Raw genomic sequence first — 12849 nt, 5'->3', positions numbered from 1 at the left:
GTCTCAGAAGAATACTCACATGGTGTAATGTCAAGAGACACCTCTCTCGCTCTCCCAGACCCTCTCCTCTTTCCTGGTCCACATTTCGGTGCGCTGGTGTTAACATCACCCAGAAAACAGGTCAGCCTTGCCTCGGATGTCCCTGCTGCCCCAGAGGGTGGTGTCTGTCCGTGCTGCCATCACGCCCCGCAGAATTGCTCCAGGGGCTCCCGTGGGGACCTGCAGGACACGTGGCCAGGCCAGGAGGCACCTTCCCTGCACCTCCCCTTCGGAGGGACTTGAGATGCTCACAGCGCACCTAACGCAGGCTCCAGAGGAGTGGAGCCTGGAGGACGATGCTCAAGTGGAAATGTAAATATGAAGGAAGGGTTTTCCCAGTGGTATGCACTCATTTATGTGGGAAGGAAGGGAGCTGGAGGGGACAAGGGGCAGGAGTGGGGGATCTCAGCGAGTGGTGGTGATGCCCAGCAGGTGCGCAGGGACGCGGGCAGCCAGCAGGCAGGCCAGCACAATTCCGACGAGCTGCAGCAGTGCCAGCCCCAGGGCGGCGGTGGCAACACAGAGCATGTTGCTGCCGACGAAGGCGGACACGCTGCCGAAGCAGCCGTCGCGGTGCAGCCTGCGCGCGTCGGGCGGGCGGCGCTGGCAGCCGCGGCGGGCCCGGCAGCAGCTGAGGGGCACCGAGCCGTTCTGCTCCAGCCCCCAGGGCGAGGCGAGCCAGTCGCGGTAGCTCTCCACACCGCAGCAGGACAAGGCGCGCTGCAGCGCGTCCAGGGCGTCCGCCACGCCGTCGTCCTCCCCGTAGGCCAGCAGCGCCCGGCGCAGCCCCTCCTGGAAGCCCCGCGCCAGGCTCTGGCGGTACAGGAGCGCCGAGAGCCCGGCCGCCAGCCCCGCCGCCAGCACGGCCGCCAGGAAGGCGCTGTAGGCGCGCAGCAGTCCGCGGTGCTCCGTGGCGGCGCCGAAGCACCCCAGGAAGCCCCAGATGATGACGGCGACGCCGGTGGCCAAGAGGATGGCGGGGGCGCTGGGGTAGGCGCTGGCCGACAGCGCCAAGTAGCTGCCCAGAGACACCTTGGCCCAGAGGCCGATGATGAGCATGGTCAGCCCCGCCGCCCAGAAGACGAAGCTGAAGGCCATGAGGGACAGCTTGAGCAGGGTCATGGTGCCCTCGGGCCTGCTGTCGGGACGGCGGTGGCGGTCCCGGTGAGGGCCTCCCGCGGTGGGAGCACGAGTGTCTCGGCGGTGTTGGAGGTACGGGCGGCCCCGCCGGGTCCCGAGCAGCCGTCGGTGCGGGCCCGGTGCAGCGTCCCCCGGCAGCCCCTGCCAGTCCCGCCGCTCCTCCGCCCCGGCCCCTTTTGAGGGCGCGGCCCGGGGCGGGCTGGCGGCGCCTGGCGGGGCGGCGGGGGGAGCGAGCCGCCCACAGCCAGCGGCTGCCCGGCCGCCGGCCCCGGCCTCTGAAATAATCCCCCTGTAGCCCACCAATGTTCTAATGCTAGCTCAGATCTTAGAAGGCTTTGGAGGAATATTTCAGGGACAGGATAAAGGATTCTAAAAGAGGCTCTGACCTCCAGATGTAGTTCAAGACGTTTATTCCAGGTGGTTTCTAGAGGGGAAAGAGTGCGAGTGCAGAAGAGGGCTTTATCTAGGCTTCTGCTAGGGAGAGATAATTGGAACACAGCCCATAGGGTCAGAAAGGGGAGGAAGGGTTAAACTACGTGGTTACAGGCTCTAGGGGTCTCAGGGCGGGGGGGACACCATTTCCAGGGGAATGCAAGAGGCCTCCACTCCCACCTCCCTGGGAGAAGCAAACGAGTGCGACTGGCAGCTGCCTCTGACCCTGCGGACCCTCAGCCGAAAACATCCTGTAAGGGGAAAGCTCGATATTAGCTTTTAATGGCATATGCTGCAGCCCAGGTTTACCCTGGACAAGGGACTAAATCTTTATAAGCACTAATACTTGAACAACATACAGATAACCCACAGGAAGGATAACGAGAGGTTTGGGGTTTATTTCTTTTACTGCATCAAGCTGTGCTATTAGGACTCTTTGTAGAAATAAGCATAAATCTCTACCTGAATATTAACTAACTACACATTCAGTCAGTCACTCAGTTCAGATTTTCCCAGCTGGAAACTATTTTCAGTGTGGCCTGACCCTGTTAAATATTCATTGATTTTGCCCACGATAACACTGAGCTGCTGAGAAGACATTAAACCACAGCAAGGTACTGTTATATAACTACTGGCCCAGGAAGCTCCAAGAAGAGATTCTATCATCAATGTAGTCTCATTGCAAAAGAGCAAAAGATAAGCTACTCCTACCAGTCAGGTTAAGAAAAAATAGTAGGAAACTTTAAATGAGACAGTGTCTCAATCAGAGGTAGAATTAGCATCTCCAGATGTTTAGTTTGTATGTGAAACAGTCACACCAAAAAAAAAATACAAACAGGTCAGAGTATCCTGTGGTTCATATCTCTATCAAACTCTTTTGGGATTGAATTCTGAGGTTTAACTGTGTTTCAGTGCTGACATTTTCTTGATTTGTTTCTGTTACAGATTTAGGGCAGGAAAGGAGCTGCTTTATGTGTCTGTCACATTTTAATGCACAGGTTTAATGTACAACCAGAAATTCATAGTTGTCAAACTATATAGCATAATCATAACTGAAACATCACTTGTTCTTTATTAGAGGCCTTGACAATTTCATTAGCAGGAGGATGCTATCATTCCTGCATTTTGCAGAGTCTCTTCTTTTGTTTACAAGTTTAAGCTCTTTATCATTTTCTTGAGAGATCACATCTGAGCTAGTTTGATCTGATTCTCAGATCTCTGAAGATTCCCAGATCTTTACATCAAGATGTTTTAAGAATAACGATGTCCCTGCTCTAGAGGTACTCCTCAGTACATTGCATTATATTACTCCTTTTAGTTCTATATTACTCATTTTAGCACTAAATCATATGACTAATATCTGCAGGGAAGAAAAAAAGCTCACAGCAAAAACAAACTAGAGGTCTGCAGGTGTGGAATTTCATAATCAAAAGCTAAAAAATGATAATTTGCACAGTTTCACACCTAAATGGACAGTCAGTGTTGGGACTTCTGACAGTCACATTTCTGAAGCTATGTTTCATCCAAAGCAGTGAGTCTCTGCTGGCCAGGCATCTGTAAGACATGCAGGGAAAAGTCCTTGCTGTCCTTAAAAGGGGCTGATCATTGCTGTGTTACAATCTTCTGACACCTGCTTTTTCTCTTAGGATTTTGCAGCGTTCCATAGCATTTTTCCCTTTTGATTCCTTGAACTGCTAACTATCTACATCTCAAATGCTAACTAGCTACATCTGCTGTTTTGCCTTCCTTATCTCACATGTCTCTGTGTACTTGCTCACAATGGGAAATTTTTTCTGAACTTTCTCAGAGCTATCAGAACTAGGTCTTGGATCACAAGCAGCTGAAATGCACAGAAGGGCTAGACTAGCTACATTAGGCAGGGGCTACAGACCCTTTTCACAAGTCAAACCTGTGAATGCTCTTTCTGAACACTGTCTCAGGTTCAACAGGCTTCCACACCAGTAAAGAACACCAGGCAGTAGGATTTTCTGTTACCCTTGCCCTTCCTTGCAGAGAAAGCAGATAGGCAAAATTGCTTCAGAACAGGCTCAATACAGGTACCTTGGGGAAGCATTATATACTTGATAGGAGCAGTCAAAATAGAGGGCATAGGGGCAGATCTGTTGTCATCCAGATTGCTCTAACATGTGCCAGAAATAAAAAATGGTGCTAAAGGTACAGAAATGCAGATCTCCAAAAATACATTTTATGATCTATTGGTGCAGTTGTGAAGTATTTGACACAAAACTATTATGGGTCCACAGAATAACTATTGGTTTCATTGGCAGTTATGTCTTGAACTTCCTCCAAAAATCATGTTAAGCATTCAGTGTTGAAAGATGCCAGATGATAATAACATCTGTGCTTTTTCAACCAGGGTGAAATGAGTATACAGGGCCAATTTCTGTCCATTCTCATAATCCATGCTCCTGGAACTGTTTGAGTAAGTAGAGGAGGTAGGATTGGACTCCTTGAGATTTTGCAAAGTCATAAATGATGAAACAGCTTCAGTGTCTGAAAATAAACTTACTGGAATAGCTTGACTTCCTGGACATTGGCCAAATCATAAATTGTGTTTACATTGTAGTAAGAAAACTGTTAAAGAATCTCATCAAATCATACAAGTGAATAAATTTTTATGAGATTACATGTGATATGTGGACTGACAATCTGATGAAAGAGAAGTGCTGATGAAGCGAAGTTTTGTTTTGGAAAGCAAAGTGTTGTGGAAATACCATAAGAGGGGAAGATTCAGATGTGCCTAAGCCACTAAGTCAGAGCAGCGATACCGATTAGTGGTTAGAAATATGGGCAAGAAATACACTGAGATTGACCCTGGAAAATGCAAACTAATATATCCTAGAGAAAACTGGTGCTTATGACAGCAAGAAGCTGCCTGCCAAACCATGCATCTGAAGGACATGTGGGAGATGGGAGATACTTAATTAGGCAGTGCTTTGCAATACTATTTGGCAAGGAAAAGCAGTCTGCTTGAAGCATTAATTTTCTTCTTCCCTTACGCTTTTGGTTTGGTAATACCTTAAGTGCTACATCTCCTTCCTGGCAGACGCATGGTGATTTTAATTTAAAGTGATCATCTCAACTTTCTGTGATTTTTTTTTCCTGGAGTTTGAAATTCTGAAGTGACTATTTCCCATCACTCTGTAACAGAGGGAAGAGCAATACAGGTATTCTTCATGGCTTTTCAAGGAAACTGAGCCTTTTTGTGGTTCTTAGTTCATGACTATTTAAGGTATCTCTGGCTAGAACGAGTGGCAGCACTGGCACAGAGAGCAAGATCGGGTAGTTAGGAGCTCTACCACAAAAATATGGGTAGCAAGAGTGGCTTTAAAAAGTATTGGATTAATGTGCTCAAGTGTATTTTCCTTAGACACCTGAGATTTTCATGTCATGATTGACAAAGAGGTACTATAGCTGCTGAAGCACCTGCATTTATTTACCTTGGGGAAAACTAGAAGTCCTATGATGCCACCATAGTGTTCTTCTTGTGTTATACTAGTGTACCTTAGATGTTGTAACTATTTATTATTGGTAGTTTATTGTCTGACAATATGCTTAAGAGCTCCTCCCATGGACAATATGCCTACTGGGTGGGATCCCTGGAAATACAAAACAAAAGTGTCTCCTATGGTAAAGTTTGATATTGCAATGCTTTGTCACGTTGAGTGATTTCTTACACCACAAATTCAAGTCCATTGAGTTCAATAGGACTGTTAACAGGAAAAGAAGTTTTTCAGTGTAAGATATCTAATTCCAACTGAAATGATTTTTATGTAGAACTCAAAGTTAACTTTAAATTGAATCAGATGAAACAAAAGTCATAATTTTACAGACTCTTAGGGCTGTGCAGCATGGATATGGTGCAAGCCCAGGCTGAATGGGAAAAGATGAACTTGGAGAAAGAGGATTTCCCCTTAATCTTTCCATTCATGCTGGGAAGGAAATGTGTTAACATTTCATAACAGAACTCACTTCCAGTTGCAGGTCCCCTCAGGGAAAATGAATAGATTACAAAACTTCAGGTATTATTTGCCCCATTGTCACAAACTCTTGGTCCAAGAGGAAATATTGGACAAACTGCTTATGCTCTATCAGCAGACAGGGATGCAGCCTGGGCAGAGCAGAGAGGCGCCTAGGTGGGTTCCTACCAGCTTGCAGAGCTGAGCAGGCATCTCCACCTGCAGCAAACATGATCCCAAGGAAGAACTCAACCTGCTGATCCCTGGAATGTACTAATGTACTTCACCAACAGTACTAGCATGAGCACTATTTTTTTTTTTCACAGCAAGTTTATTTTAGGAACTCAAGTGTATAATCTCTGCTATATATCAGTTACTTTGCTATTAATAGCAATGATCAGAGATGCTTTGAATTAATGATTTACTTCTAATGTGTTTTTTAACCTTAAAATAAAACACAAAATTTAATTTTAGCTGTACCTTCACCATATGGTGAAGGAAAATATGATTCATGCCTTGAGCAAGTTTCTCAAGGAAAAATTCAATGTACTTTCCATTTACCCCACAGAAAATTATTATATGTTGGACATTATATGTTGGATATATTTCAACACTAATATATCTAAATAGTATGCAGTCTAGGTTGGTGGTAATGTGTCAAAATACCATGTCAAAGGAATTTAAAAAATTAGATCTTTAATTTTTTCTTTTCAGGGAACAATGGGAGAATAAGATAAGATTAAACATGGCCAAATTTTGCACTTGATTTTAAAATATTTGAGCATATTTCTACTAATTCTCTGTTTCCACTTGTTGAATTAGGAGCTGAGGATATTGAGCATTTCACATATGGGATCTCTGTCATTTACATATTGACAGCAGTTCAGTGTACTTGGCAAGTCATCATTTATATAATACTTACCTGCACTTATCAATACAGATTTCCATATATGAGATTTCCAAGACCTGCAGTAACAAAAATTTCCTCCACTTATCACTTGGTTGGTATTAGTTTTGTATCACCTTTGCTGGGTTTGAAAGTTAATGACCTTATTTCTTTATAGCCCCTTTTCTTTTCCTGTCGTATCTTAAACAAATGCCATGATACTAATTGTGGAGTAACCAATCCAAAACAGAGTAAATTGGGGTAAATTAGGGAGTCACATTGCATAGCACAACTACTTTTGTGTTTAATTTTATCACAACAGTGGAGGCTTCCAGTTCACAAATGCTGATGTAAAGGAGAAGACTCTTCCTCTCTGGATGCATAAAACAGACCCCAACATACCATGTAATTTTATTTTATGTAATCAATGGACAGTAGACTTTCTAATGATATTCTAAGTGTAGCTTTATGGAAGGAACATCTGTCATTACTGATTATATAAAAAAGGTAATGCACACAACCTGATGTTTAGAGGTGATCTATATGTTGCCTGTAATGTGTTTTTATCAAAAACTACCTGTCAGTTGTCCCTTGCCTCCTACTGGTGCTTGGCACAAGGTTAGTGGGAAAAAGGAATATTTGGTTACAAGCAAGGTCTATGCTTTCTGTGTCCCTGGGTGAGGATTTGGGAAATCTCATGGATAATTGCATGGCTGAAGCATTTTGCAGAAAACAGAGGTCCAATGCAAAGGTAGGTATTCCACACGTACCAGCTGATTCCCATCTGAGCATGGATCACCTTTGTCTCTGCTGTGCTCTGTGTTTTGGCAGATCTTGCCATCACAGGAGAGGACAAGGTGACTACACACACTGTGTGGGCTGTGAAAGGGCACCACTGTTATCCTGGGCTCACTCAAAGCTGTGTCCTTGCCGAGGTGAATGGTTATGACTTTTCTGTACTGCAACAACAGTACAACAGCAGAGGTTTTTCCAAGCCTTGGGGCCTGGATCCATGTTCTTTTACAGCTCCCTTGAATTGCTCACATCAAGTGTGTTGTCCTCAAGCAAGCATTGCTCTTGCCTGCTGTAAAGGTCAGGAAAGGCTTATTCAAAGGAAACACCCTGCATGCAAACAACACATCACACTGGCATCATTGCTTTAATCGGGGCAATCATTTGTCAGCCTGCTGTCCTCTCTGATACTCAGATATGAAGAATCTTGTTTAGCTCTTTATGATGATAAAATCTTGAGTATTCTTACTACAATTTTATATTAAAAAATGCCTGTTATATTATTCATCCCATAGCTTGTTTGTAGACAATAAAGCATTAATCAGCATGGTAGAAACAGGAGAATTACAAGTTTTCTTAGAGTTTCCTATTGGAAGGATAGTAAGGATTGCTGAAAACTTTCTTCTTTTATTTTTGTGAGACATTTTTCATGTGCTTTTAAAGTTACTGATCTTCATGGGATCATGACAGAAAAGTCCTGCTTAACTAACTTAATTTCCCTTTATGACAAGGTCACCCATCTAGCTGACCAAGAGAAGAGAGTAGATGTGGGATTCTTTTTATTTTGGCAAAACTTTCATTGAGACTCTCACAGTATCCTTCTGGACAAAATGCCCAGCACACACAGCTGACTGTGTCCATAATACATAAACAGTATGATTCTATACTGTTGTAGTTTGGGTTTCTTTTCCCAAGAAAAGCAGCCAATTTAGGCAGTAACCTGTCTGAGGACTATTCAGGTTTTCAAATGGAGAAATTTTGTTGAAGGGCACACGTAGCCCTTAATCAAGTGGCTTGGGAAGCTATTGCTGTTAGTTCCTATATTCTCACTACAGATGAAGGGACAGATTACAAGAGTGCTTCTAGGCCACTGTCATGCCAGGTAGGATGGATTTGCATAAACCCTCTCAAGTTCATTAAGGACATTAAACTCCGATTAAAGGGTGATAACTCTTTAAACTGCTCTACCAGGACCACAAGCCTCAGGGCAGGTGAGTAGAAGCTGTTCACTGTGACCAGGTGGTAATTTTATCCTTTCTTTGTTTCCTAATAGAGTCCTTTTCAAACTCGTCTGTGTTTAACCTGTAAGTTCTCCACCTTCTCAGAAATCTTGAGGATGTCCCCTTCCTTCTCTTCACTCTTATCCTTAGGTGTATGCCCCAGGATTTTTTTGCAGAAAATTTGAACACATTTAATTTCTTGGAAATTCCACCTCTTTGTTTCAAGGTCCATTACAGAACACAGGCATAGGAATTGACATTTTGACTCAAATCCATGGGAGGCAATTTTGGTATGTGTCGTGGTTGCAGGGGGAGGTGAATTTTTCCAGGGGGAGGTGAGCAGGCCAATCAGTAATCAGCTTTTCTGCTGGCACCTGGATTGGTCACTCAGAGGTTTAGACACGCCTCTGAGGACACAAAGAGTTAAAAGCAAGACTCCAAGAAGATTCAGCCTCTTTTTAGATTCCAGTTTCAGCAGAGAGACGTCTCAAGCCTCCTTCCCCTGCCCAGCCACGAGTCTGGGTGGGGGAAGAGAAACACGTAGTCAAGCTCAGGTAAGCCTGAGCCCCGGGGAGAGAGAAGAGAGTAGACAAGACTAGAACTGAGCTGCTCCATCCAGGATAGAGGGGTAGAAAACTGTAAAAGTGCTTTCTGTGTGTGCTCACCTCCCTCCCCCCCCCTAAACTCCAGGAGAAAGTACCCAACCACGTGGGAGTTGCCCAGCCTGGGAGTGCCTGAGCCTGCACCCTGCCGGGAGATAGAAACTGTTAACTCTTGCTTGGCAGAAAGAAACTTTTCTTAGACATTGATTCTCATGACTGGTAGTTTTAAAAGAGAGAGAGAGAAGCGGCCTGGGACCGAAATGATAAAGCACAATTAGAAAGAACCCGATGAGCAAAGAATGAGAGGAGTAGCTTTCTGAGCTAGACTTTTCTTGCATAATGTCAGCCATAGACTGAACTTAAGTTTCTTTTAAATATAAACTACATTTTTAGGTAGATACAGCTGCCCTTGCTTTTGCTACAGTGACTGGCACTTGAAGAGTGGAGCGAGCAGAGAAGAGAGGGGGAGGGTGAGGTAGTGCCCTCTGCCCTCAGGGGAGACCTGCTCCTGGAACCCCGGCCCCTGGGTGAAAAGGGGGAGAGCTCGGCATGCAAGCATCCTTAAAAGAGCCCTGTATGCAGCTTCAGACTATGGACAGCAGTGAAAGCGCTAGACATAAAAAAAAGAGAATATCACCCTAGCAAACTTCTCCAGGCCGTGCCATGAGTGACATAGAAACACATAAGGGTGTTTTCTGAGGAACAGTCTGTAGTGCGAGAGAGACTTCTCTCTCCCTTGCTAAATTAAAGATTAGTTTGTTTTAAAGTAGTGATTGTTTAATCTAAAACCCAAAAGTTTAGTCTGTAAAGAGTAATGTGGGGGGGGTAGAAACTGGAAGAAGAAATGTTCTGAGAAGTTTTTATTTCTGTCTCTGTGTGTGTTTAAGAGTTTTTCTGTCTCTGTTCTTATGTAATGTAATAAAGTTTTAGTGGGTTTTTTTTGTTTTCAAGATTTAAGCCTGCTCTGCTCTGTTCCTGATCACATCCCACAGTAGTTGTTAGAAAAAAAACATATATTCATAAGTGCATTAACATCTGACCAGTGCCAACCCTTGACAGTATGCTGTAGGTATAACTTTGGATTTTAGGTTCTGATTCTCCATTGTGCAACTACTCCCTACTACTGAAACAGGTACACAAACACAATGTAACATTAAGGTGCCCCAGTGATTTTATTAGCAACTTAATTCCTTTTTCAGGGGAAAGGCATTATCAAGGGATCTTGCATGTGTTAAGCACTTTTCCATATAATCTATGAAGGAAAAAGCAGCTGGGACTTATGAATCAGAGTATTTCTAGATATTAGTAAGAAATGGATTGTAATCATGTGACAGCCTTGATTTTTTTTTTAATTGAATTATATAATTGAACAAATGCAAAACTAATGGTATTGAGGCTCTCCAGCTTTAGCCCACTCACAGCAAGCTCCCAAAACAGAACCAGGTGCTGTAGCCACTGAAGTAGGAGAGAACATTGCCAGGGACTTCACCTGGGCAAGCTTTGTCCTCAAATGAATGCACGTACACATAAGGAAACCTACAGCTCATGCAAATAGGGGAGCTGATGAGTGGGCAAGTTGATTACAGCACTTTCACTGATTGCACATATGGATGTAGGATGTGGGAAAATGTTTGCACCACCTGCTCAAATTAACTTACTGTTCTTCGCTTTGAATGAACCCCTGAGGAATCAGTGGAGAGCAGAAAGCACCCAGCTCTTTCAATCCCCACTTCAATTTGTTGTAGGAAAAGCTGTTGAAGTTTATGTACACCGCAAGGCTTGTGAGAATGGAGGAATTTAACAGAAAAAATCCCATTGCCAAACCAGGGATTTCAGTACAACTTTTAAACCAAGTATCTGGATCCCTCATTCTATTCCTTGTGTTCATATCCCACATTGATATCAGCAGTGATTTTCAGTGCTTCATTAACTAGTCTTTATCTTCAACTCATTTGTTTACTTATTTGCAGGGATTACAACCAAAGCCTCACATAATGCCATACAGCTTTCAAATCTGAGACAGACAAGTGGATTGCAAACTGGCATTAGCCCAGATTTTCTACTCTGTTGCTCTAATCCAGTCTGTTATTAGTTGAAGACAGCACCGTGCGATTTAATTGTTCATGTGTAGGAACAAGACCACATATAAAAGCTCTGTTGTCTCTCCTTGTCTTCCAAAGATTATGGGTGTTAGGCTTTGTTGTGAGACTTACGTTTCCCTCTGGTGAACAGAAAGATTAACTTGTGCAATCCTAGGCTTCCTCACAGAGGTACATCTCTGTTTTGCCTTCTTTTCCAGCCTTTCCTGTAGAGAAGCACAGGCTCTGATTTGCCTCCTGGACGAGGAAAGCCCAGAGCAGGTGTCTCACATCCACCTTGCTGTGACAGCAATGCCATGTTACTCCCTCCACATGCCTCCCACACAAACGATCTCACAAACAGCCCTGTGCCAATGCAGCTTCTGTACCCAGGCTGTGTTACCCACAAGTACCAGGAATGCCTCTGCAATGCACTGTGCTCTGCATGTCTGCTACAATGGAAAGGGGGAGAGCAGAGGATGGGGATGATGCAGAGGAAGAACAAAGGAGCTGTAGCCTTTCCACCCCCTCTGCCATCAGCACCCTCCTCCTCCACATGCACGCTGTGGGCTGCACACCTGTCTGTGTCCATGCTGCAGGCACCAGCACAGCAGCTGGGCTGGACACGGGGTATTAAAGTCTCGATCACAGCCATCAACTTCCCTTCACAGCAACCACTCATGATGAACTGTCCCCACATCTCACGCGAATTTTAAGGGAAGATTGTAAACTCCAGAGACAGTTGAACTAGTGCTGTGTGCGGTTTGGTTCTTCTGATTTACCAAATCAGCTTTGTTGGAGCCCATTCCAGCCACATACAGCAGCTCCGTTGTAGAAGCAGGGTAGAAAGAACAGCTTCTACACCTTCCCAGCCTCAGGAGCTCAACACCAGTGCACGGAGCACACTGCGTCTGGACGGCACTCTTGACATGACAGGCTGCCACCCCTGTGCTGCCCGAGTGACAGAACAACCGCGTCCCTCCTGGGCGCAGCAGAATCGCTCTCTAACTTCCCTCTTAGCGTGTTTAGATGAGGCTGTTTCGGAGCAACGTGAATACAGGCCAGCTCCCGACGCGAGGGAGTGAAGCACGCTGGAGGAGGCCCTCGGGTGCTTTTCCGAGCGATAAAAAACATGCAGCGAGTGAGATCGAAATGACAGAAACCTGCGAGACGCAGAAACCTGCGTCCTCCAGGGAGGACGGTCAAAGACATTCAGCAGAGCTGCAAGTCATTCTGTGTTTCTTCCTCTGCCCCTCAATCTGAGATGGATGCTGTCTCCCGGAATCACCCCAGAAAAGAAGACTGAGGGCGGGGTGCGGGGCTCCGGAGGCTGTGGGGTGACCCCGGCGCCGCGCGGGGCCCGCAGCGTCCCGGGGGAGCCGATGGGGCGTGGCCGGCAGGGGGCGCCCCAGCCCCGCGGCACCGCGGCCCCGCTCCGGCGGCACCGGCACAGCCCCGCCGTGCCCCGCCCTCTGCTCCCCGCCCTCTGTTCCTGCCCCCTGTACCCTGCCCTCTGTTCCCGCCCTCCCGGCGCTCTGTTCCCCTCTCTGCCCCAGCCCGCCCGTGAAACGCTCCCGTCTGTATCCCGAGGAGCCCTGGTCGCACCAGCCCCCCCCCCCCCCCCCCCCAACCTTGCTCCCGGGCTGGAAACGCCAGAGGTGGTGGGGAAGGATTCTGCTG

At 45.9% G+C, this 12849-nt stretch overlaps 1 protein-coding gene across 1 annotated transcript; it reads right to left on the bottom strand.

Annotated features, from left to right (window-relative positions):
* Nucleotides 1-344: 344 nt before the first annotated feature.
* On the bottom strand, nucleotides 345-1300 carry LOC134549384 (tetraspanin-7-like). Its single transcript, XM_063394930.1, has one exon. The coding sequence runs from the start codon at nucleotides 1159-1161 to the stop codon at nucleotides 445-447; it is 717 nt and encodes a 238-aa protein (XP_063251000.1). The 5' UTR covers nucleotides 1162-1300; the 3' UTR covers nucleotides 345-444.
* Nucleotides 1301-12849: the final 11549 nt, after the last annotated feature.

The sequence above is a fragment of the Prinia subflava genome, chromosome 4 (assembly GCF_021018805.1).
Source record: "Prinia subflava isolate CZ2003 ecotype Zambia chromosome 4, Cam_Psub_1.2, whole genome shotgun sequence".
In the NCBI taxonomy this organism is placed as follows: domain Eukaryota; kingdom Metazoa; phylum Chordata; class Aves; order Passeriformes; family Cisticolidae; genus Prinia; species Prinia subflava.
The sequence above is the reverse complement of the archived record's forward strand: the minus strand, read 5'-3'. Positions and strand labels throughout refer to the sequence as shown.

What these genes read in the sequence shown, in the direction of transcription:
- LOC134549384 (XM_063394930.1), bottom strand. Translation starts at nt 1,161, where the DNA reads ATGACCCTGCTCAAGCTGTCCCTCATGGCCTTCAGCTTCGTCTTCTGG.